Source organism: Ostrea edulis, chromosome 6, assembly GCF_947568905.1.
Source record: "Ostrea edulis chromosome 6, xbOstEdul1.1, whole genome shotgun sequence".
Lineage (NCBI taxonomy): Eukaryota > Metazoa > Mollusca > Bivalvia > Ostreida > Ostreidae > Ostrea > Ostrea edulis.
The window spans coordinates 17393628-17421191 of NC_079169.1; the positions used below are offsets into that span (position 1 = coordinate 17393628).

At 37.7% G+C, this 27564-nt stretch overlaps 2 protein-coding genes across 3 annotated transcripts; both read left to right on the top strand.

Moving 5' to 3' along the window:
* Positions 1 to 4798: 4798 nt before the first annotated feature.
* On the top strand, positions 4799 to 7388 carry LOC125646868 (uncharacterized protein MAL13P1.336-like). The gene is made up of 4 exons (XM_048873452.2): positions 4799 to 4869; positions 5037 to 6974; positions 7130 to 7176; positions 7277 to 7388. The coding sequence occupies exons 2-3, from the start codon at positions 5037 to 5039 to the stop codon at positions 7133 to 7135; spliced, it is 1944 nt and encodes a 647-aa protein (XP_048729409.2). The 5' UTR covers positions 4799 to 4869; the 3' UTR covers positions 7136 to 7176; positions 7277 to 7388.
* Positions 7389 to 10067: 2679 nt separating this feature from the next.
* LOC125646877 (uncharacterized) lies at positions 10068 to 17738 on the top strand. 2 transcript variants are annotated; one of them, XM_048873476.2, is made up of 4 exons: positions 10068 to 10455; positions 12513 to 12758; positions 15402 to 15623; positions 17089 to 17738. In XM_048873476.2, exons 1-4 carry the CDS (start codon positions 10335 to 10337, stop codon positions 17646 to 17648), a joined length of 1149 nt encoding a protein of 382 aa, XP_048729433.1. In that variant the 5' UTR covers positions 10068 to 10334; the 3' UTR covers positions 17649 to 17738. The 2 variants fall into 2 exon arrangements, with proteins under 2 accessions (XP_048729433.1, XP_048729432.1); XM_048873475.2 differs by having other exon boundaries at positions 10114 to 10455; positions 12513 to 12794.
* The last annotated feature ends 9826 nt before the right edge of the window (positions 17739 to 27564 follow it).

Sequence of the window (27564 nt, forward strand, 5' to 3'; positions counted from 1 at the left end):
CCTGCTTAGTATTACTGACCCCATTAACCTGCTTAGGATTACTGATCCCATTAATCTGCTTAGGATTACTGACCCCATTAACCTGCTTTGGATTACTGATCCCATTAATCTGCTTAGGATTACTGACCCCATTAATCTGCTTAGGATTACTGACCCCATTAACCTGCTTAGGATTACTAACTCCATTAACCTGCTTAGGATTACTAACTCCATTAATCTGTTTAGGATTACTAACTCCATTCACCTGCTTAGGATTACTGATACCATAACCTGCTTAGGATTACTGACTACATTAATCTGCTTAGGATTACTGACTCCATTCACCTGCTTAGGATTACTGATCCCATCAACCTGCTTAGGATTACTGACTCCATTCACCTCCTTAGGATTACTGATCCCATAACCTGCTTAGGATTACTGACTACATTAATCTGCTTAGGATTACTGACTATATTAATCTGCTTAGGATTACTGACTCCATTCACCTGCTTAGGATTACTGATCCCATCAACCTGCTTAGGATTACTGACCCCATTCACCTGCTTAGGATTACAGATCCCATAACCTGCTTAGGATGACTGATCCCATTCACCTGCGTAGGATTACTGACTACATTCACCTGCTTAGGATTATTGATCCCATTAATCTGCTTAGGATTACTGACCCCATTAATCTGCTTAGGATTACTGACCCCATTAATCTGCTTAGGATGACTAACCCCATCAACCTGCTTAGGATTACTAACTCCATTCACCTGCTTAGGATTACTGATCCCATAACCTGCTTAGGATGACTGATCCCATTCACCTGCGTAGGATTACTGACTACATTCACCTGCTTAGGATTATTGATCCCATTAATCTGCTTAGGATTACTGACTACATTAAGAATTACTGACTACATTAAGGATTACTGACTACATTAAGGATTACTGACAAATGACACGAATGGAGATGGTTAGATCACACACCTGAAATAAATAAGGAGGAAAAAACATCAGCTGGAGATGGACACCACAGGGAAAGATGGATAGAGGAAGACAATGGTGATCCGGAGACGAGTCTTACAAAACTGGCATACATACTAGTACACACACACACAAATATATATATATATATATATATATATATATATATGACTCCAAAGTGCGATGGTCAAAGTGCGATGGCTTGTTAACGTTACGGACCCCAAAGTGCGATGGTCACGCCAGAGACCTATGGAGTTCAATAACGTTTGTGAGGTCACGTCATTGTGACGTCATTCTTAACGTCTTTCAAAATAAAACCAAAGAAATGCAATATGGACGACAGTAATGGCAAGGTTTACACTGTTGAGGATAGTGAGAACGGCAAAGTACATTCGTTGTCGAACTCTCTACTTCGCCCAGACATTCTTTAATTCATGATCATTTATTACTTTGACGTACACATATTAAATTCCTGGGGATATGTTATAATACGAAACAGTCTATCGATTTCGCGTAGAAAATTGTGTTTAAAAACACGGCAACTAAATGGTAATAAAATAAGTTCTTATTCTTATTTTTTGTGAATGGATTTTGCACGGATATTTTGGTGAAATAACACACGGTTGGTTCAGTCTGTACCACAACACAGTGTCGTTTACAAACCAGTGGATGTCGGCGTGTCACACCATCGCACTTTGGCGTATCAGAGCATCGCACTTTGGCGCATGAGTGTGGACCATCGCACTTTGGCGTGTTACACCATCGGGGTTTCGCGCAGACCATCGCACTTTGGCGGGACCATCGCACTATGGAGTCCCATCGCACTTTGGAGTCTTACATATTTATATATGTGTGTGTCAAAATTTCGTTCGGAGTTCATCTGCACTAAGCATTCTCTCACCAGAGGGCGCGTTACGCAAGCTTCACATACACGTATTGATGAAGTTTTCGTTTGATACATGCATCAAACAAAGAATTATAAGTTTCATTTCTTAAGTCTTCTTGTAAGAAATTCCAAAGTCATAAACATTTTTGGAAAGTCTTGAAATTAGCAGTTATAAGGTGAATTCAAACTTGAAACAGAAATCATATGGATCCAAACTGAAATCATCAAGAAAAAAAGCTGCACGTGCAATGCATAGGTAAAATTTTACTGGAACGTTACTTCAATATTTATAAAATATTTACCAAGTATCACTAAACCCTTGTTCAAATTGTGAAAACGTTTCACCTATCAGTTAACGCTTGATCGCTAGAATTCCTGGGCTAAATCTTCAAAGCTTATATTGTTTGTGAAAATAAAAGATATTTAAATAGAAAGCGCTATCCATAAAAACATAATACACTGCAATCTTTCTTCTTTTTAAAAATACATATGTAGTCTTTTTCAAATACTGCATGTGGTGGTTTAAATTTTTTTTTTTAAATTGAACAGTAATTTATCCGTGATGTTAAAAAGACAGTAATTTTTATAAAAGACCTGCGCTAATTGTTGCGCAAACCGCTGGAACGTACATCTGTAATTAAGAGGACTATAAAATACCTTGTCGTGATGAAATAACACATTACTAGTATCACGTTTTTATCTTATTGCCTCTTCTTTCTTTTTTTTTTTTTTTTATTATTATTACAACGCCTCTTACATGCTTTTTGATGTAGAAGTTTTGAAATAAACTTTTAATTTTAAAACTGAAATACGGATTCGAAACAGGCATGTACGTGATTTTACAAACCCCCTCCTATGCAGCGGTCCTCGGTATGCGTATCAAATAAAAAGGCGGAAGACAAAGCGAATCGATCTCTCTAACTTCATAACGACATTTCTGTATGTAAGCAATTTTGATTTCAAAAACGGAGGAAACATTTATTCATTATTACTGCCATCATTCATGTATTTCCTAAATCCTGAAATACAGGAATTAAACAGTCCTTCAATTAGACCGTTAATATTTCTAAATGTTATCACATATAATATATTAAACAAATTATGAATACATCTATATCTAGGATTAAACAGGAAACAAATAATTTGCAGAAAAAGCCGATTGTAGCATATTTTACATTTGGAAAAATAGCAATTAAAAATGAAAGTGCATTTAAAGTAATAAAAAAAAGAAGTTTGTTGATTTTATACATAAAATATTTTGGTTCAATTCACACCCGTAGCCAGGGGGGGGGGGGGTCGTGGGGTTCGTACGAACCCCCCCTCCCCCCCTTGAAAACTACTAAGCACTATTAAAGTCGGCATTTTGTATGAATTGTGACTATTAAAGTCGGGATTTTTTATGAAAATCATGAAAATTCATAGTAAAAAAGGCATGATTCCAAATTTCAAATTAAGTGCCAGGAAATTGCTAGATTGCAGGATTTTGCACCAAATACCCCAGAGCTTCTGGGGGCCTTGAGCCAGACCCCCTGCCATAGTGGCACCTCGCGGTGCGAGGTGATAGACTCGCGTTGCGAGTCTATGTAACCCACCCCCCCCCCCCCTTGAAAAATCCTGCCTACGGGCCTGCAATTATGCTTGTTTTTTTTTTAAGGGTTAAAAATGTAAATTAATTACTATAATATTGGTATTTTTCAATAAAAGATTCCTAGGAGCGCCTGGCTGGCCTTTATTCTCTATGTTCCAATCTGTTCTGTACTTGGTCGCCGCCTGCCATTAACCAGGTGTAACGAGAATTTTTACCTGGAAGGAGTTTGCTTGATTTAATCTTATAGTAAAACTAACATATGAGTAACCTTAGATTAAATCTCAGAATGGCATCAATTGTAACTTCACAATTAAACGGAACTCGGATGCCTTCAGTTCCATAACTAAATATATCTTTGTCTTATACAAATAACACATGCTAAATATAACATGTTGATTACAATTATTTTTCACTCATACGATGAACGTGCGTCAATGGTTAATATTTTCCAAACTGCATTTACCCTATGTATATATATATATATATATATATATATATATATATATATATATAGTTCATTTGAAACATTGTTATAATATTACATTTTTCTCAAATGGTGTATTTAATTAAAGGTCTTTAAATTTTGAAAAACTTTTAAAGAAGAAATTTATATAATGACACACTAGATATTCGTTGTAAACCATTCGTTTTGTAGACATTAATTGTAATGGGAAAATCGTGATATATATTGGTAATTTTTGGTTTCTTTAATTGTAAATTTACAACCTTTTATGTTATGTTCGGCCCCTTATTAAGTTGTTTAAATTAGTAATAGACGTGTTTAAACAAATAAGATCTAAATGTAATGTGATAGACGAAAGCAGATGACCATGTTTAAGTTTAATTGAGCGTGCTTCAGACCTAAACCAAATACATGTACATTTGTATTCAGAATCAGTAAAATATATAGGTATTTTAATCCAATGTCTGAACAATACTTTAATAAACAAAAAGTCACTGATATTTTGAATATAAAGATTTTCGTCGTTTGCACAAAAAAGAAAGAAAGAGAGAAAGAAAGCAAATCCCTTACCAAGATGCCCTCGAAAAGAAGTTTGACTTGGTCTTTGGTCTAACATTTCCTTAAAGACCTAAGAACAGATGTGGCATATATTTTTACGGACGTAGAATTCTTCAGGATATATGGTGCTTTGTAAGCAATTTCGTTACATAATCGTAGTATATTGTGACCAAATTAGAACACATTTTTCTCCAAAAGTTCGAATTGTTTGATGTGATTGCGTTAACAAACTTGTAATACAGGTGGGAAGTGACATTTGTCACACGCAGGGCATTAATGTCCCACATTTCCGGTCGTCTGGAGCACGTAGAGACCGCTATATAAGAGTGGACCGGCTATACAAATCGTCACTGAACCATCAAGCTTCCGTCAACAGAACATCTAACCCGACTGAATTTTCCAGAAAGGTAAGTAAACAGCATTCATTGATACTACAACTCAGTTTCCTCAGTATAAATATGAAGCAGAAACTGTGAATTTGAAATAACCAAGCACACAAATGTGTGATAAATCATGACTATTACTCATCCAAAATGGAATAAAATTCAAACAGAACTTAAATGACTGATTTCAGATGGCTTTCTCGTACCTGGTCTGTTTGGCTCTTTTGGTTTCTGCAAATGCAGCCAGTTATGGAAAGCGTCCAGCTCCAGACATGGGTAAAATGATGGGACTTGTGATGGGCATGGGAAACGCAGGAATGGGTAACGCAATGAACATGCCCAATAAAGCAATGGGTATGGGCAATGGAAATGGTATGGAAATGCCCATGAAATCTATGGGTAATGGAAATGGTATGAACATGCCAATGAAAATGGAAATGCCCATGAAACCTAAGGGTAATGGAAATGGTATGAGCATGCCAATGGAAATGCCTATGGAACCTATGGGTATGGGAAATGGTATGAATATGCCAATGAAAATGGAAATGCCCATGGAGCCAGTTGGTATGAACAACGGAAATAATATGATGTCCATGGACATGGCCAATAGCAAAGGAATGAATATGCCAATGAACAATGGAATGAATATGATGCCAATAGATATGGGTTATCCAACTAAAGGGGAAAGTATGCCAATGATGCCAGCGATGCCCATGAAGCCTGATAATGCTGGTAATGGTATGAATATGATGCCCATGAAAATGAATATGCCAGCATCACCAATGAATATGGGAAATAATAATGGTATGAATATGATGGCCATGAAAATGAATATGCCAACGGCACCAATGAATATGGGAAATAATAATGGTATGAATATGATGCCAACAGATATGGGTTATCCAACTAAAGGGGAAAATATGCCAATGATGCCAACGATGCCCATGAAGCCTGATAATGCTGGTAATGGTATGAATATGATGCCCATGAAAATGAATATGCCAGCAGCACCAATGAATATGGGAAATAATAATGGTATGAATATGATGGCCATGAAAATGAATATGCCAGCGGCACCAATGAATATGGGAAATAATAATGGAATGAATATGATGCCAATAGATATGGGTTATCCAACTAAAGGGGAAAGTATGCCAATGATGCCAGCGATGCCCATGAAGCCTGATAATGCTGGTAATGGTATGGATATGATGCCCATGAAAATGAATATGCCAGCGGCACCTACCGATATGATGAACATGATGTCAATGGCATCTATGGATATGGGAAATAATAAGGGTATGGATATGCCAAAGAACGCAAATGCCATGAACGAAATGATGGATATGAAGAAAGCTATGGATATGAACAAAATGATGAATGATATGATGAATATGAAGAAGGCCATGGATATGGGTAATGCAGTGAAAAACATGATGGATATGGCTAAAATGGTGGAAATGGCAAACGCTATGGACATGATGAACAAAGGCAAGGATATTATGCAAATGGAAATGGTGAATAAAATGAACATGAACGAGAAACCTATGGAAAATGCTATGGACATGATGAAAATGAACAACAAAGCCATGGGCATGATGATGAACATGAACAACATGAAGCCAGTGACACCCATGAAGCCAAAGGACATTAAGAATGTTATGGACGCGATGAACATGAACTCCATGGATATGATGAACACCATGAACATGAACAATGCTATGGGTATGGGTAATAAACCAAAGAACGCAATGCCTGCTAACATGAATATGATGAACATGAACGCCATGAACATGAACCCCATGGAAATGATGAACATGAAGCCAAAGGACATCAAGAATGTTATGGACGTTATGAACATGAACTCCATGGATATGATGAACACCATGAACATGAACAATGCTATGGGTATGGGTAATAAACCAAAGAACGCAATGCCTGCTAACATGAATATGATGAACATGAACTCCATGGATATGATGAACACCATGAACATGAACAATGCTATGGGTATGGGTAATAAACCAAAGAACGCAATGCCTGCTAACATGAATATGATGAACATGAACGTAGATAAAATGATGAACAAGATGGAAATGTCCAAACCTATGCCACCTGCACCAAAATACGTAAGTTTCTGCCTTTCTCACACATCGTGTTTAAGGAATAGTTTGATGCTTCGTGATTGCATGCCATACTCACCGCTGTCTCTCTCAAGTCGTCAAGCTTAACTTACTACATGCATTCCGAATTGAACACTACAACATGTATTATCTCTTTTCAGTGGTAAATGATTATGGCGGGATTGGACACGATTGTGTAGAGCTAATAGTAAGTATCTTAAGAATCATTTCTTGAAATATTTTTCAAAACAAAACCACAAGCATATGTTTGGGCAAACATTTTTAAAATCATTCTTTTATTTTTATAGGATGAAGAGAACATTTTCGTGTTTCGTTTCCCATGTAGCTCGCAGGAAACGGCTTCATGACATGCAGGGATTTCAATTGTATTATAAATGAATAAAAACATTCATTCACTAACGTTATTGTTATTGTACAAATATAATCCAAAACGTTAACGAATACCAGTGTCGTGTGCCAGACGGGGGTTGTTTTTGTTTGAGTATTGCTGCAAACAAGTATGGCGTATGTTGCACGTTGTGTGGTTTAAGTGAACACAACTCGAGGACATATTGTGTACAAATATATAGAGGTTCTTTTTTAATAGACCGTGCGACATGCAGCGGTTGATGGTATTACACAGACTACGCATGATTCAATAATAACTTTAAAAGTAAATATATTGATTGATTGAATATTGTTTAACGTCCCTCTCGAAAATATTTCACTCATATGGAGACGTCACCACTGCCGGTGAAGGGCTGCAAAATTTAGGCCTATGCTCGGTGCTTATGGCCATTGAGCAGGGAGGGGTCTCTATCGTGCCACACCTGCTGTGACACGGGACCTCGGTTTTTGCGGTCTCATCCGAAGGACCACCCCCATTTAGTCGCCTCTTACAACAAGCAAGGGGTACTGAGGACCTATTCTAACCCGGATCCCCAATGGTCAAAAGTAAATAGAACAAAGAAAACAATAAAACAACTATTTAACAAGATATCTATATCTCCTGCACCCCTCCTTCACCTAGCATCCCTGATCTCCTCTTTCTCTTTCTTTTGTCCCATCCCTCTCCATTTCTTCTCCCCTGCCCCCTCCCCTAAGCCTTATAATCTTTCAACCCCATAGAAAACCATTACATTGAATCCTGTCCCTCCGTAACCTTTAACTATGTTTGAACACGCATTGTAAAATAAGGATGCCCGTGATAATTCAATCGTTCTTGTCTGGGGTAAATGGAGCGCCAAATTAATACACACTCAAATAATTGTAAATATCTTTAATTCTTTAAAGATATTATTAATTCATTTGATGTGAGTAACAATTCAATTAAAGATCTTTTCAAATAATTAATGATATCTTCAATTCTGAATTATTACGCGCATTGATTGAATTGTTGATAGCAACAATTGAATTGATGCGCGCTACAATTCAACTGAAGAGAGTATTAATTCAATTGATGCGCGCATCAATTCAAATAATGCTCACAATAATTGAATTATTTCTCTCTTCAATTATAATCTTTTTAATTAAATTGTTACTATCATTGTAAAAGAACTGATGCGCCCATTAATCCCTGATACAAATACATTGTAAATGATTAAAGATATCTTCTATTGAATGGAAGATATCATAAAATCATTTATTCCAAGCTCCAAATAAAATTTTGCGAGCAGTAATTCCATCACATTGATGCGCGCATCAAATCAAGTATTACTCTCCTTAATTGAATTAATGCGCTCATTAATTCAATTGATGAGAGCAATAATTGATTTGATGTGCGCATCAACTTAACTATCCCGCTCAATAATTAAATTGATGAATCTTCAAATAATTAAAGCCGGATATCTTCCTTTATTTCAGTTTATGTTAATTTGGCGCTCCATAGACGTAGTGTACGTGTAGCCTGTTGTGATACAACACGGAACCCTGGGAAGGATTTCACTGACCCCTGGGAAGGATTTCACTGATCCCCTGGGAAGGATTTCACTGACCCCTGGGAAGGATTTCACTGATCCCCTGGGAAGGATTTCACTGACCCCGTGGAAGGATTTCACTGATCCCCTGGGAAGGATTTCACTGATCCCCTGGGAAAGATTTCACTGACCCCGTGGAAGGATTTCACTGATCCCCTGGGAAAGATTTCACTGACCCCGTGGAAGGATTTCACTGATCCCCTGGGAAGGATTTCACTGATCCCCTGGGAAAGATTTCACTGACCCCGTGGAAGGATTTCACTGATCCCCTGGGAAGGATTTCACTGATCCCTGGGAAGGAAGGATTTCACTGATCCCTGGGAAGGATTTCACTGACCCCTGGGAAGGATTTCACTGATCCCTGGGAAGGATTTCACTGACCCCTGGGAAGGATTTCACTGATCCCTGGGAAGGATTTCACTGACCCCTGGGAAGGATTTCACTGATCCCTGGGAAGGATTTCACTGACCCCTGGGAAGGATTTCACTGACCCTTGGGAAGGATTTCAAAGTCCATGCATATAAAGAACGCATTCGTAACCTTTTATCATCGGACTCAATACTTCCGGTTCAGATTGGTAAAGGATAAAGGCCACCTCTACTTCTGAATGATCTCCCCTAGAAATCTCTGTAAGGGACTATGATATGTATGCATGGGCCTTATTTTAACCCTTGAAATTTACTTTCAATTAAAGTTTGCAAGATTTGTGTTATTTTGATGAAAAGTGTATGTATATGTACAGCGTTGTGACATGTGTTATTTCTGCTGGTGAGATGCGATATCATGTTTATTGTGTAATTTTACCACTTTCCTGGATTTCAAACTTTTAATAAAAAAAGCACATCTTTATCAGTATTTTGTCGCATGATATGAATTGACGTCTGAAATGGAAAAAAAAATCATTTCGCATATCGAACATTTTCGGGGTCAGAATAATTAGGCTTTTATCGTGAATGGATGCATGGTAGCTCTTTAATTCGTTAAGATTAGCAAATGTTGTGGAGAAAAGGTCGTAAAAAGGAAATAAATGGACGCAGATCAGATGGCTAAAAATGAGGTTATGAGCAGAATTTTTTTTTTTTATCTTAATCTCCAATCTTTGTGTAGACATGGTTACATGTTGAAATTAGTCGACGGTTTATTAGATGCAGACATGAGAAAGATGTAGATGGAAAACTCGTAATCCCGAAAGCTGCCGAGTCTTATTTCGTGACTAGCAGCTATTTATAGCCCGCGATGCTGGAAGAGAGCCTGTTCAGTTTTATCTTTGCGATCATTGATCTAGTATTTGTTTATTAGTAAAGGCAAGCATGAAGCCCTCGCATCCTTCCTCGTTTCGTCCTTTCCTGTTTGAGTAAAAATTGTTGGGAAATATTAGTTCGTGTTACCAATGGCGCGAGTGGAACATGAAGAAGTTGAGAGGTTTAAGGATGTGGATATAGAGAGGATTCTGGCGCGGGTAGAACGCAGGGGGCCGCTGATGTTAGCCAGAAAGCGCTCTCTGTACAGAGGTAAGTTTTTCTACTTTGCCAAGGTCAAAATTTAACAGGTGTTTTTCAATGCATGTTAAAGAACGCGTTTTATAGCACTTTCCTGTTTTTATCAACCTATCACAATTATGTTTAAAAATATAATTTATCTGTGTTCTGTCCCACGTATAACGAAAGTTGGGTGGAGGTTAACTGCGGGGATCTACCAGTAGAAACTCGCCCAGGCAGAACTCCACCATCACTAGGGTGCTATACATTAGATACATGCATTGCTTGCTTTGTTTTTATCAGCAAAATGTACGGCTGTACGTTGTATGAAGAAAGCAAAATCATTTTAATGTCACATATCTAAAACTATTTATAACGATTTCCCCAGAAAAACCCTGATAAATTATGATGGACGGAAAAGACACTTGAAAGGGGAAATTCCATGATCTCATAATTAACAGACTGGTTTCCTGCTTTTATCTTAAGGGAGCAAAATATTCCGACAGTAGCATTGTCATAGATCATCTAGGAGATAACCCCAGCAGCTTGATGCTTAATCCACAGAAACGCTCTTATCCTCGCCATCGCATCATGTCAAGACGCAGTACTCACTAGAATTCCTCTGGTCCCCTTCATGTGACTGCGTTACTATGCAGGCATGACACAAACGCAATGAGACACAGTCTAAGAATTTTTATGGTGGCTTATATTCGTGGTAGAGGATGAAAAACTAACATTGACGTGACTGTAAAGGTGTACACTGTCTTACAGTTCGGGAGCCTCTCTGTCGTGTACAGGACAGGGGAGCGTAACCATTCTGTAGAGGGGGGAGGGGCATATTGATTAAATCTAGCTTCAGTTTTCATAAATTTTTGTCACATACTGCATAGAGGAATATATATAACATCTGAGTGGCGGATCTAGAGGAATATAGTATCTCAGTGGCGGATCTAGAGGAAGGTTACTCCCCATCACTGATTAAACATATTCACACACACACCCACCCAAAATGTCGTTTCCAACCATTTTGGGGTTTGTAGTCTCTTTTTGGACAGAAAAAGTGTCATCTTTCATAGCTCCCCTTCCACCCCCACCCCCCTATTTTGTAAACTGTCTGACTTCTCCCCAGCATATTTCATTTAGAGGATGGAAACGAAATTAACCTTACGACCATGACCAAAATAGTTTTATCATACATCGACAGCGTTAATTCAAAACACCACGAAAGTACACACTCTTCACAAACCACTTACACGCCCTGCATTAATTACAGGCATTAGAAAATTCACAGATGATAGTAATTAAATCATCTCTACTTTACTTTTTCATAGTGCTTCTGTAGAGCACGGGTTGGCCAAGTTCAAGGTTTTCCTGAAAGGTTTGCAGAAGAATATAATGTTTACATCTTAAGGCTCTTGAAACAGAACTGCCAACTTGTTGTACGGTTCATGTGTGTGATTGCTACTGATCGTGTAAACATGTCAGTTTGTACAGAAAAAAAAAATTGAATAAAGTAAATCTCTTCGTTTGACATGCAAAAAAAAAGTTGTTTTGATTGATTGATAGTGGAGACGTTTGTTTACATTATCTCGATCCAATAAAAATTGTGTAATATGTACCAATAACATACTATCAATATATCATGGCCAACATCAACACACACATCCACACAAGGAGAGATTGGGTGTCAATGTTAACGCTTCTGGCTTTGTCAAATGGACAGATTCACCTAAAAATGATAAGATCCGCCTAAAAAAAGGTTAGATCCGTACCAATTTGTAATCGATTGATCTAATGCTCATATTTAGGGGATTCGTTGCTAACATTTCTATATCAGGATGGTATAGTATATTACATGATACCATTTTAACAGACAAACAAACAAACATGGTTGAATTTATAATTTCTATTGGACTTCTTCACTCCGTTCATACGTCGCTGTTGTGTGCAGCGCTGAAAAGCAAGTGAATATCATCTTTCTATTCTACAAAGAAAAAGAAAAATGGATCATGTTTGCATATGGCCATCATCAGTCATCGACAATGATGTAAATGGCATCGTTTTCATAAATTGATCGGTTTTTCTTCCAGCACCGGAATTCGTCAAAAGACTGGCACAAGAAATTACAGTTGATGAAGGTTCCACGGTGTGCTTCGACTGTAAAGTGGTTGCCTTTCCGAACCCAGCCATTACCTGGACCAAAGACAACGAATCGTTACCCAGTGATAGTCGAATCCAGACGGAAACTTCCGACAACGGTGGATACGCGTTAAAAATAAATGACGTCACAAAAAAAGACGAAGCGGCGTACCGATGTCGAGCGGAGAATGTCGAAGGTTCGTCCTCGAGTACGATTTATTTAGCAGTGAAAGGTATTAGTATTTTACTTTAAATATGAGGATCCGCTTTGCTTGCCTTTCGTGTGCGGATGTATTTTTGTGGTACGTATGGCCTATTTCTGTTATAGATGATTGAACGGAGAATATGTCTTAAGGGACTTCGTATCGCCTAAACACGCATATCTTTATAATCTATGCAGCCGCTGAAACAAAGCTTTTTTTCTCTCCTATTTTCATTTTTTAAAATGCACTCTAAAGGACACGCATTATACAGTTTTTAGTATTAAATACCAGCTGTATGATTTCCTGAGAAAACGTGTGGGAAATTGTCTCCTATTGCACATTAGCATGGCCATCGATCAAATTTACGTCTGTTTTATAAAACAATATTTCATACATGTAAAAAGAACAAATTATGCCTTGAATATTGAAACAAATCATTTTGTATTGAGATATTAACTATTGTCATACTGGAATTTCAAATGAGTTTCTGTCTAATGATTCAATGGCCCAGAAACACGAATTTCATACTTTATGCTGTTTTAAAAAAAACTTTGTAAATGGAAAGGAAATAAAAAACAACTAGCATTGGAATTACCAACTTCCAGACGCAAATTCTAAAAGCATTTTTTTCTTCTTCATATATATCTTTCATTGAATCTATAAAGAGAGAACAGTCTGTCAGTTATGATTGTAAGTTTTTGTTAATTTTGCTAATTAGCGAACTGATCCCACTAGGGAATGCCATCAATAGTATCATCAGTGTCGTGTTGTGTTCATATTCTTGACTGTGATAAATAGTAGTGCTTGGCTATGTAACGAGAAGGGAATGATTTTTCATTGCATGCACGCAAACTAACGTAGTGGTTACATAGCCCGTGGACACTTCAGCATGGGATGAGATGATCATAGACCAGGATTTACTGAAATATGTTGTTGTTGTTGTATCGGAATGATTGCCTTGTGTATTTCTCACTCTATATATGTTGCTCCATTCTAAGTGATTTAAAAAAGAAGAAGAAAAGATTAGTCAGTTTTACTTTAAAAAGAAAATATATGATTATTGAATAATCTAGAGAATTCTCTATGATAAGTTAAGATAAGATAAGTTTATTCCAAATTTGGGCCCAGAGTGCATAACAGCAAGACAGCTTATAAAGAAGGAATTTAAAAAAAAGTTTACAACATTAACTACGGATTACATGAACTACAAACTACATGTGGATGCAGCATGTGGGGGAAAGAAGTACATACATATATGAATTGCAAATCAGGTGTATACACAAGTAAATGGACAATATCAGTATTATATCAACATATGAATAATAAACTATAATGATTTTTGCAGTTTTAAATCTATGTTTATAATTAAAGCTATGTAACGATTAATCGACTATCGTATATCATATACTTATATTCATTAAAACTGTTTCTTGGTTTCATAAAATGATCTTGGGCAATAAATGTGATAATTATAAATAGCTTCCGTGCGGCGCCTTTCCGTTGCCTGCAAACCTCTTGCCAAGTTAAAGACCCGTACTGCTGAAGATAAAAAAAAATACAAAAATAACAGAGATTCGGCATGAAATGAGAATCCGCTCTCCTGTATGAAGACGTCATATGGTCTCCATCGAATGTAGCTCATCAGTAAATGACAGTTATCCAGAGCGTAGGTGAATATATTGACTGCCCAATTTCAGATGTCCGTGGCGTCTTCTTCCATGTATTGTTTTCATATAAAATACGATGATTTATACAGAGTCGTTTTTATTGCTAATAGCAAACCTTTCCATTCTGTGTTGTTAAATCGGAGAATGCAGTTTGCCACTGCCAGAGTAAAATCTAGTTCAGTGTGCTAGTCGTTCAAAAGGAAATGAAAGTCGCCTGTAAATGTTGCATCAATAATTAGAGAAAACCATATATATAATATTGCTGGTTGAGTTAGAAGTTGTTCTCTCTCTCTCTCTCTCTCTCTCTCTCTCTCTCACTATACTACATGCAGTATTTACTTGTATATATAGTTAATGTAGTTTGCAATGAATTTGTGATTGTCAACATATTTCTCACTGAATTTGTTACGAGCCATAATAAAATGCGTCTTTCCATGTTGTTTTCAATGAAACCACTTTAAAGGACCAGAAAGGTATTCAAATTACATGAATTTCAAGGCATGTTTACTGAAGATCTTTTCTAAATCAGGGACATTAATACGCACTAGCATTACCTAATTAAAACAATGTAGAATTCAATGTATGTCGATGTCTTTGTCACCCTGGCTAATGTTAAGCGGTGTTAACTTTCTCTGGAAGGTAATGACAACATAACAGACAACACGAGCACACTGTTCGACATCACACTTCCGGCGCGGGACACCTGCGATGACATAATTAGTAATGTTGTAAGGGGATCGATAGTTAAATAACAAAATACTTATACAGACCAAAAGCACTGAATTCCCGTAATTTTTATATAATTAATTAGTATATAATCTTTTATCTATCTATTTAACTATCTATCTATCTGTATGTCTTCCAATCATCGATTTGAAAAATACACCACCACCCCCAAAAAAACCCATTAAAATGTTTAGTTCAAAAATACATATCGCAATTGAATTAGTAATTCAAATATTTATTGCAGCCCTTAAAAAGGACAAACCAAAGAAGACTTCCGCTGGACTTTTGGCGCATGCTCAAACATTTCCGGTCATCAAGGAGGAAGTGGAAGAAGAGGAAGCGGAGGCTGAATTTTTCCGGAACCAACCAGATTCGCCACTGACATCATTGTATTGTGGAACAAGATGGAAAAACCGCACATGGCCTGACTTTTTAAATCACCAATCACTTGCTGTGAATTATTATGGTAAAATATTTACTCTCCTTTGTTAAAAGAGTGCCATCCAGCAAATACCGGTCAAGTTGTGCATTAAAGAATTAGACATTAATTCTAGAATTTAGAATGAATTGAACTGACGTAGAGCAGTTATTCGGTTGTACAAACAGCTAAAGGACGATTGATCAAGTATTCTGTCAAAATTTATATAAGTGGAAATACATTCATTTGTTTTTAAGTATAATCTTTTGGATATTCCATTGGAAAGAGTTGTATAAAATTAATGATTATTGAATGGAGTTTATAAAAAGGTTACTAATCAATACTTGCACTTTACTTTGTGCTGTGTTATATAGTGTTATATATGAAATACTTTTGAAGTACCCGGATGACTGCGTCTGGTCTGTTCTACACGTAATTTTATTTAATAGCGCCTTGTCTTGACTTCACTCGCCGTTTGTTACGATCTTACTGTCTTTTTTGTTGCAGCGCATGTTATTTATATAGTCAGAACCAAACTGAAAGCCAAGTTCTAGGCCAGAAAACCCACTGCGGTATGTTCGGATTATCAGAACGAGCATCATGGATTGCATTCTGTTGCAGAGTTTTGTTTAAAAGCAACCACGATATATCCACAAAGAGATTGTTCTTTACTTACTAAGTAAAGAAAGTGTAAACAAATGTCTACAGAAAGGATGTCTTATTTTGCTTCTGTTGCAGGAGCTGGAATGGGTTATGCTAATGTGTATATATATATATATATATATATATATATATATATATACAGTCACGTGCTGCAGGTTTCACTAATATCTGGCTACCCCCGCCCCTTCTATAAAAAAAAAAAAAAAAAATCCGAGGGTCGACTTAATTTCATTCAACATTTAGTTAGGGGCTGTATAAACACCTGCTAGTATTTGAAATTCAGTACCTTCGAATAAATTTGTAATTATCTATTCATGCAGGTTGGTGTACAAGCATTGACAAGGCAAATTGAAGGTTGAATGAATCCGCTGCTTTGTTAAGAGTTTTACCTAAGTGTCCTTGCGTTGACCTTCGGATTCTTTCAAACAAAATATTTGTATTGCATTTTTTATTCTTGACTTGATACATATACTCTATGTTCAGCATATCACACTACTTATAGGTTGAATTAATGCCAAAATAAATAATATTAATTTGTGTAGTTATGTTTTGCATGTTGATTTTATTAACTTCATGAATCTGCTGCCGTTTGATATACTAAAACATGATTGTCAAAATGGGTTATAATTTACGATGTCAGTTTATATACAAGGATTGTATAATGATAGCATGCATTTTCTTTATCACTGCAAAGCTGGGGAAAATCACATTTCTTTAAATAGCGAGATAATTTTGACGTGAAGTGGAATACAAGCAATGAGAAACTGATAACAAATGAAACCATTGTTCTTCCAGAATTTGGTTGCATTGTATATATACGTTCTCTGATTAATGACTTTTATTTTGACAGACGATGATCTTGAATCCATGATGGATTCGGACGAAGATGACGTATTTTTATCAGAACCCGGAAATGACGTAAATGGTGTATTTCCTGTTAATATCCAGGATAATAGTGATTCAGACTCAGAAATGGCGAACGTTATAACACAAAATCTCATCTTTGAGAATAGAAACTTTTCCAGCTCATTTCCAGATAGACCCAACGGAACGTGTAGGATAGAGCAAGACATCAACGCCAATACATGCGCATCATCTTTGAAACAAAATGGCGACGTTTCACATTATCGCAAAGTTTTATCGGAGGGATCTCGGACATCTGATTTTGTAAACGACAGAAAAAGCGTAATGTGTGCAAATAACGACAACTCGCCGTGCTACGAACTAGCCGGCGAAAGTGCTGGGCCGACTCTTAGTGACGTCACGGGACTAAACCTTGCCGTGCTTGTGCTTCTTATTTCGGGATATACTTTTCTAGCATTAAGATGGAACTTGGATCCGAGGACGTTTGTTTCGTTTCAATTGTTCGTTGAGTTTTTATTTTTAATAATAGTTTCTTTGTTAGACTAACATTTGTAACCGTTAGGGGTTTTAACTGTTGTTGACAATACTGTATAGCCATTGTTGATTATAGATTAAATATATTACTAATTTTTTAAACCCAGGTCGTTACATTTAATTACTATTAATTACTAATTACCGGCTCCCGGTTAGAGCCATGTAAAACAAATTATCTGACCACTTTGATGGCCATTTTTTTATTTTCTGGCGGCCACCAGATAAAACATTTTTTGTCCCCCACCGCAACTTGGAAGGGGACATAGAAATACCGGTGTCCGTCCGCCCCACTCGACTTTGTGGACGCAGCTCCGAAACTGCATGATCAGCGGATTTTGTTCATATTTTGTAGGTTCATTAGTCACCATATGTAGTTGATCATATTGTGCCTCCATTTCATTTCGACAAATTTTACAGGAGTAGTAGGTTTTTGTTGTTGAATTTGTACATTCTACACTATAGGAACACTTTGTGGACGCATAATTCCCCAGAGACCAATGTACGGATTTTGTTCAAATTTTTACAGGATTATAAGTCACCATATAGAGTACATATTCTACCTCAACTTTGATTCTACAAACTGTTACAAGAGTTATGGGACTTTTGTGCTTCAACCTTTTTTGCGGCGGTGGGGGACACATGGCTACGTGTAGCAACCTTGTTTACCTGGCACCAACCGTAGATTACCAAAGATATCTAGAGACAATCAAAGTACAGAAAGCACTCCCGGGAAATGAACCTTTTAAAAAACATGCAAAGAAAAAAACTAACTAGAAAACTGACACGGTCAGCAAGGGCCCCGCTGAGGGTTTTTAGAGGAGAGTGACATCTGTAATAGCAATGTTTGGGGCTGGTATATATGTTAGAATTAATAATATATAAAGATACATTGGATTGCCAATTTGTGGAAAAGGAATCATGAAGCATATTTATGAGAGACTTGTGCAATTTAAATTGCTTCTGTTTGACACAAACTCATCCACTCAAACACAACAGAGTGCAACAAAATCCCATTGTAATAGGGGATTCAAAATGGATAACTGGTACAAAATATGGTACATACTATTCGAAAAGGATTATGAATTTGACATATTGATGTCTTCGAAAAGGAAATTCTAACATCGGGACTCTAAGCATTTTCAAACACATTGTCATTTGATAAAAGTGTTCTACATTTTTAGCTCACCTGAACCGAACGAAGGTTCAAGTGAGCTTTTCTGATCAAAATTTGTCCGTTGTCTGTCGTCGTTGTTGTTGTAAACTTTTCACAATTTTATCTTCTTCTTCAGAACTACCGAGCCAATTTCAACCAAACTTGGCCAAAAGCATCCTTGGGTGAAGGGCTTTCAAGTTTATTCAAATGAAGGGCCATGTCCCTTTCAAAGGGGAGATAATCACAAAAATAGGGTGGGGTCATTTAAAAATCTTCTTCTCAAGAACCACTGGGCCAGAAGAGCTGAAATTTACCTGAAAGCTTCCTGATATTTTGCAGATTCAAGTTTGTTCAATTCATGGCCCCCGGGGGTAGGATGGGGCCCCAATAGGGGGGATCAAAGTTTTACATACAAATATTTAGAGAAAAACTTTAAAAATCTTCTTCTCAAGAACCACTGAGCCAGAAAAGCTGAGATTTACATGAAGGCTTCCTGACATAATGCCGATTCAAGTTAGTTCAAATCATGGGCCCCGGGGTTGGATGGGGCCACAATAGGGGATCAAAGTTTTACATACAAATATATAGTTAAAATCTTCTTCTCAATAACCACTAAGTCAGAAAAGCTGATATTTACAAGAAAACTTTCTGACATAGTGCAGATTCAAGTTTGTTCAAATCATGGCCCCCGGGGGGTAGGATGGGGCCACAAGTGGGGGGGGGGTCAAAGTTTTACTTACAAATATAGGGAAAATCTTTAAAAATCTTCTTCTCAAGAACCATTGGGCCAAAGAAGTTGACATTTACATGAAAGCTTTCTGACGTAGTGTAGATTCAAGTTTGCAAAAATCGTGGCTTCCAGGGTAGTTGGGGCCATAATAGGGTCTAGAGGAAATTCGAAATATTGTGACATTTCATAGGCAAATATCAAAATACTAACACTAAAGCTACACTACAAAACTAGCTAAACACTTTTCCAGCGGATTTATTCTTTTTTGAGTTAATAACAACTGACACCACAGTGACCACACTTGATGAGTTCACGCTCTGATTCTTATTCCTTTTTGAGTTAATAACGGAGCCTGCAACATGTAATCCGCTGGAAAAGTGTTTAGCTAGTTTTGTAGTGTAGCTTTAGTGCTTATTGTTAATTATATTTGTGTTTTCTCCATAATGTAATCCTTTCCCGTCCTGACGAAGGGACAGGTCGTCCCGAAAATTTGACAATTCCAATTGTTCATGTCGTTGGTCATTCTAGTGCTTTATATAATTATTTTCCCTGACCATTGTATCTATTTGATATAGATCCGACAGTTTTGGATACTGAATATGTTGTTGGTTCTTCAGTGCTTTATATATATATATATATATATATATATATATATGTCAACTTTCACCTTACGGCTCTTCAAGCATGAATGTTTCAGTTTGATAGTAACGTTGCTATGAAACTGAAACATTCGAGACAAACTGCCTGAACAAGACTCGTAAGGCGAAAGTACCAGCAGCAACTAATCGTTGCTTATCATGTGATCATTTTGGATTTTATTCTTTTATATTATGTATATAAAAGGATTAAGTTCTTACAACACCCGATACCTAAAAGTGTCAGATCCACAACATGGATAACAAGGTCAAATACAAAAAATATACAAAGCACATAGATGCCTTTAACGCAGCTAGTTCTAGCTTGTAAAAATGCGTAAAGATACTATATGCAAAGACTCTGGTTCAATGAATTTATATATTGGAAAATACGTTGGGGCATACATTATTTCAAACAAAACGGGGTGTGAAGAGGCCCACGCCAAAACCCTATGCAACACATGTACATACATAGTCATCCGCACAGTGCGTAACGGCCAAGGGAAATTGAACACCCAAAACAAGATTATGAAATGCAGTTATTGTATAATTATTTCACCGCTCTTCGTTCAAATAAATCAAGATACAGCTTAATAAACGATTTTTAGAGATCACCGACATACAACATGTCTGAGTTCGTTAATATTCGGCAGAGCAGTAAGACCTATGGGCCTCTTGTTATATAGAAATTTTGGGAAGAATATGCATGTTACAAGAAAACTCAGATACCCGTGAATCATACTCGTTACTGATAACCTCGGTTAGAGTATGGAGAGCCACATAAACTGACATTTTAGATTGATTGATTGTATATTGTTTAACGTCCCTCTCGAGAATTTTCACTCATATGGAGATGTCACCACCGCCGGTAAAGGGATGCAAAATTTAGGCCTATGATCGGCGTTTACGGCCTTTGAGGAAGGAGGGATCTTTATCGTACCACACCTGATCTAACACAAGGCCTCGATTTTTGCGGTCTCATCCGAAGGACCGCTCCATTTAGTCGCCTCTTACGACACGCAAAAGGTACTGAGGACCTATTCTAATACGGATCCCCACGGGAGCTGACATAACTGAAAATATTTTAAATTATTGCAATCTTGTTTGGGAATTGATGCGCTCTATACTTTGGTTGAAGAGAGCAATAATTCATTGAATGCGCGTATCAATTCAATTAATGCGCAGCTGAATTATTGCCCTATTCAAATGAATCAAGGATACCATCAATTCTTTGAGAGAGAGAGAGAGAGAGAGAGAGAGAGAGAGAGAGAGAGAGAGAGAGAGAGAGAGAGAGAGAGAGAGAGAGAGCGAGCAATTATCTAATAACGAGTTGTGTAAGGTTGTGTTAGCGCATTGCTTGTTGGCGTGAAATAAGAGATATTTTCAATTCAACATATCCACCATTGAATTGATTTGATTTGATTTTTGATATTTTCCGCAGCACGTAACAATTTTTCAGTTATATGGTGGCGCCCAGTTTTTGTTGGTGGAAGAGAGAACCCAGATACAATGCACCTGGGAAGAGACCACCGACCTTCCGTAAGTAAACTGGGAAACTTTCTCACTTACCGGCGCGAGCAGGATTCGAACCCGGTGAGAGGCCGTGTGATTTTGAGCGCAATGTTCTAACAACTCGGCCACGGAGGCCCCTCACCATTGAATTATTGATCCTTTTAATCGTTGTAAAACTAAATTTAGAAGATATCGTCAATTGAAATAAAGAAATCATCAAATTGAGCTCCAAATTAAATTTTGCTCTCATAAATTGAATAGAGCAATCTTTTACATGTACAATTGCCCTCCCCCGCCACACAGAAATATACAACTTCCCTCCCCCGCCACACAGAAATATACAACTTCCCTCCCTCGCCACACAGAAATATACAACTTCCCTCCCCCGCCACACAGAAATATACTTGTTTAGGATATCTCAACTACTAGTATGATAAGAGACTGTAGTCCCCTTTCAGGGACAAAGGAATAATACAGAATGTACTGTATCACATCTCAGACATCTAGAATGTACTGTATCACATCTCAGACATTTTCTACATCCAGTTATATGCAGCTATTTGAAATTTATTTTTACGCCTCTGGTCGCCATGAAATGTACGCGTTACAATAACTTTAAATGACGTGTTAATGAATATTCATAATTTTAAGGTCACATGACATCAAGCTCATGCATAAAGTGGTAAGAATTTCTCTATGTGGTATTGAATCTAGGGCACTACAACATAAATTCATCTCTACATGGTGAATATAAACTTCAATTGTTTTAACATATACATGTATAAACATTCATGAGTTGAATTGAGAAGGGGAGGGAGATTCAGCTTTGGTCGGCTGATATTGGCATCACAAACAACATAAAAATACCTTTTGTCCGATTTCAGAACTAACCCAGGCGTTTTCCATCACATGTACAAATGCTTTGTTGAATGTATCGTCGGATACCTACAGCTGATCTCGTCTTCTACTCAGATCAGCCGTGGGTATCCGACGATGTGTTGAATGAAGATGTTACGTAACTAAGCGCAAAGGTCAGATAGTGAACAATTTGGGTATAATTGCATCTTAATTACAGTGGCTACACGAACATCATGTCAGCAGTAATCTAAGATTTTCAGAGTGAAATCTGCAGACGAATACAGTAATAATAAGGATGTATTATGTCAAAATGTGGAGGATTCCTGAGAAGTTGAAATTGACAAAATATGACAAAATACATACATCTCCTTAACAAAGAGAAATAATATTAAAAAGTGGCAAGATTTTGTATAGCGTTAAGCCAGCTACGTTATATGCACATTTATGTCCTTATGACCACAGGCAATTATATCGCTTGGATTCGAATTTACCATTCAAAAGTAGGTATAGAACTTCAAATGTAGGATACCTAAGTTCGCCAATAAAAAGCAATAAACCAAATACCAGAAATATCTACTCCGTATTCTGATGTAATTGTCACCCCCAGATATTTTCCATTTGGTACTATTACTAGATTGTGTCCATATGGAGCTTGTAATTGGATTGCAATGGATCACGTGTGTTGGTTATTCGGATGAACGTGCACTTCTCTGGGTGGAAAGGCAGTTGCCATTCTCCATTGATGAGAAGTCCACTTCTGGTTCTGAATTTTGCGGTAGATCAGGCAGTCATTAGCAAACAGTAAGTGGCCTGTGGAAGGTCCTTAATGTATATGCTAGAATAGCAACGGACCCAGGATCGCTCCCTGGGGTATTCCCGATGGAAAATCCAAAGGTTGGGATTTGTGACCCTCTTATAGACTGGGTTCTGTCATGATGGATGCCCTTTATGAAAGGCGAAGATAACGAACAGTTATCAATCTCATAACTCCTATAAAGGTGAAGATAACGAACAGTTATCAATCTCATAACTCCTATAAAGGTGAAGATAACGAACAGTTATCAATCTCATAACTTCTTTAAAGAATACAAAATAGAGAGTTGTGCAAACACGGATCCCTGGATATACCAGAGGTGGGATCAAGAGCCTAGGAGGAGTAAGTATCTCCTGTCGACCGGTCACATCCGTCGTGAGCCCTATATCTTGATAAGGTAAACGGAGCCATCCGTAATCAAAATCAGTGTGTCAAGAACGGACTAACAATGTGTATGAAACACGTCAGACAGCGTTTGACCCAAAGACCCATTTTAATGTTGTTCCTCTATAACTCCATGATGGCTCATCTTGAGGAGGAGGCGGTGGTGTGGGACTTTGTCGAATGCTTCGAGAAGTCCTACACTATCCAGATTGTGTGTCGGGTGATGATTTGTTTGGATGAGCTGTGTCTCAGTGGATCTTCGAGTTCTGTTGTTGATGACAGAAGATGTTGTGTCTGTCGAAATGGTCCATGATGGTGCTGCAGACAGGTCCTCGTCTTACAGCTGGCGTTAGTGACACAGGTCCATAATTGGAGGTTAGGTGGTTTTTCTCCGATTTTTGCTTTGCGTCAGTCGTTTTAGTATTATCCCACGTCCCCATGAGTGAAAAGTTCTCGAGAGGGACTTTATACAAGATACAATCAATCAATATTCTCTCACTGTTTACAATCGAGAGAAGTAGAGGGAGAGAACTACACGTGAGTAAGAACACGACGTAACTATGTGTGTAGTAAATTATGAATCTTTATAGTGCTTGTATATTTGCTTTATCCAACTCGTTGAAAACGAGTATTCATTTGTTCGGCAAATATAAAATCACATGAAATAGATATATGTCACCCGATGAAGCTCGATATGGGAGAAATTCTGTTACAGTTCTCGTAAACTTTGAAGTACATGTATAATGCTTCTAGTCACTCCACAGTAAACTAGGAAGGTCACAGCAGTTTCTCGGCAGACAAAAAATAATTAAGTTCGATCTCAATCATCCAATTATAGAATTTTTAATCAAGGTCAGTACAACACTTTAGCTATCCAAGAAGTACAATAATATTTACTGAGCCCGGGGGTGAGGTGAAATTTGTACTCCTCAGGTAAACACAAAGTTAAATAATCGTATTGACCTAAATGTCAATAGTTGTTTTATTACATGATTATATGAATAATTCAAAACATCGAAATCGACTACTAGAGCTTATTCAGAGAGAGAGAGAGAGAGAGAGAGAGAGAGAGAGAGAGAGAGAGAGAGAGAGAGAGGGGGGGAGGGAGAGGAGGAGGAGAGAGAGACAGAGACACAGAGAGAGGCTATGTTTCAAACATGTATGTGTTGAATTGTACGTATCAATAAATGAATTCCTGGGAGTATACAATGTTCATATTCTATTGTTGCCTGCAGTAATTCCCACATAAATGTAAGGTGTCTCTTCCTTCGGTTATTGCGTGCGTTAATAGAATTAATGATATAATGAACTCGAATTAAAGATATCTTTAATTCTATTAATGCGAGCAAAATTGAATAAGATGTATGTTCAGTCATTTGAAAATGCACGCAATAATTCAGTGGGGAATATCTTCAATTGTTTGAGCATACAGTAGAACAGGAATACAGCGAACCCCAAGGACCATCGAAAAACACAGTTCGTAGTAACCAAACTTCGTTATATCCAATATTTTCCTCATTTTCGTATCACAGTGAAATAAATACCCCTTCGCAATAAGCGTGAATTCGTTATAAGTGTTTTTGCCGGTTTATAGGCGTGCTTTACTGTATGTTAGTTTTGGCGTTCCATAGTTTCGTGATATCGGGAGCGGGGAACATGACATTAAAATAGTATATTCATATGTCATTATCGCAAGGTTGAAGATTCTGTGATTTACAGATGAATGGGCACACAAAATTATGTCTTTTAAGTTTTCACAAAGTTTTCATCAAGCATATACGTATACATATTGTAATAATCTAACATTCTAAATCACACAAAATAGACAAGTGGTCAGACCCCCCCCCCCCCCACACACACACGTACCACCTCACCAGTGATGTTTGCTTTGTAAATCATGTTGGTGTATATAAAAATCTATACCATACCAAAAAAATCTTTAAAATAATTCAGTTTGATAAATTCCTGTTTTAAAATGGTAATATTTCCATTTCCAAGACAGTGATCAGAAAAGCTCACTTAAAACTTTCAGCTCCGATGAGCTAAAAATGAGAAAATTTTGGGTAAGACTGGGACCACTGCACTACTATTCCGGTGTTCCAACCTCCAAGTTATCAAAGTCCAATTAGTCCAAAATCCTATCTTTCCTTCAATCCTACACCCATCCTTCCTTCAATCCTATGTCCATCCTTCCTTCAATCCTACACTCATCTTTCCTTCAATCCTATGTCCATCCTTCCTTCAATCCTACACCCATCTTTCCTTCAATCCTATGTCCATCCTTCCTTCAAACCTATGTCCATCCTTCCTTCAATCCTATGTACATCCTTTCTTCAATCCTATGTCCATCCTTTCTTCAATCCTACACCCATCCTTCCTTTAATCCTATGCCACCCTTCCTTCAATCATATGTCCATCCTTCCTTCAATCCTGCACCCATCCTTTTCAATCCTACACCCATCCTTCCTTCAATCCTATGTCCATCCTTCCTTCAATCCTACATCCATTCTTCCTTCAAACCTACACCCATCTTTCCTTCAATCCTACGTCCATCCTTCCTTCAATACTACATCCATCCTTCCTTCAATCCTACATCCATTCTTCCTTCAATCCTACACCAACCCCTCCTTCAATCCTACTCCCATCTTTCCTTCAATCCTACATCCATCCTTCCTTCAATCATACACTCATCCTTCCTTCAATCCTACTCATCCTTCCTTCAATCCTACACTCATCCTTCCTTCAAACCTATGCCCATCCTTCCTTCAATCCTACATCCATCCTTCCTTCAATCCTATGTCCATTCTTCCTTCAAACCTACACTCATCCTTCCTTCAATCCTATGTCCATCCTTCCTTCAATCCTACATCCATTCTTCCTTCAAACCTACACCCATCTTTCCTTCAATCCTACATCCATCCTTCCTTCAATCCTATGTCCATCCTTCCTTCAATCCTACATCCATTCTTCCTTCAATCCTACACCAACCCCTCCTTCAATCCTTCTCCCATCTTTCCTTCAATCCTACATCCATCCTTCCTTCAAACCTACACCCATCTTTCCTTCAATCCTACATCCATCCTTCCTTCAATCCTACATCCATTCTTCCTTCAATCCTACACCAACCCCTCCTTCAATCCTTCTCCCATCTTTCCTTCAATCCTACATCCATCCTTCCTTCAATCATACACTCATCCTTCCTTCAATCCTACTCATCCTTCCTTCAATCCTACACTCATCCTTCCTTCAAACCTATGCCCATCCTTCCTTCAATCCTACATCCATTCTTCCTTCAATCATGTCAATTCTTCCTTCAATCCTACACTCATCCTTCCTTCAAACCTACTCCCATCCTTCCTTCAATCCTACATCCATCCTTCCTTCAAACCTATGCCCATCCTTCCTTCAATCCTACATCCATCCTTCCTTCAATCCTACACCCATCCTTCCTTCAAACCTACTCATCCTTAGTTCAATCCTATGTCCATCCTTCCTTCAATCCTACACCCATCCTTCCTTCAATCCTACACTCATCCTTCCTTCAATCCTACACTCATCCTTCCTTCAATCCTACACTCATCCTTCAATCCTACATCCATCCTTCCTTCAATCCTACACATATCCTTCAATCCTCTGTCCATCCTTCCTTCCTACACTCATCCTTCCTTCAATCCTACACCCATCCTTCCTTCAAACCTATGCCCATCTTTCCTTCAATCCTATGTCCATCCTTCCTTCAATCCAGATTCTTTTCTCCTGACAGGAGCTTCTAGATGTCATGGGGTGGGGTTAGGGGGGGGGGGGGAGACTTGTCAATATTATATAAACAAACATTTAAGTGT

What these genes read in the sequence shown, in the direction of transcription:
- LOC125646868 (XM_048873452.2), top strand. Translation starts at nt 5,037, where the DNA reads ATGGCTTTCTCGTACCTGGTCTGTTTGGCTCTTTTGGTTTCTGCAAAT.
- LOC125646877 (XM_048873475.2), top strand. Translation starts at nt 10,335, where the DNA reads ATGGCGCGAGTGGAACATGAAGAAGTTGAGAGGTTTAAGGATGTGGAT. An exon ending in AAAGCGCTCTCTGTACAGAG is followed by an intron (nt 10,456 to 12,512) that starts GTAAGTTTTTCT and finishes TTTTTCTTCCAG; the next exon opens with CACCGGAATTCGTCAAAAGA. An exon ending in GATTTATTTAGCAGTGAAAG is followed by an intron (nt 12,795 to 15,401) that starts GTATTAGTATTT and finishes TATTTATTGCAG; the next exon opens with CCCTTAAAAAGGACAAACCA.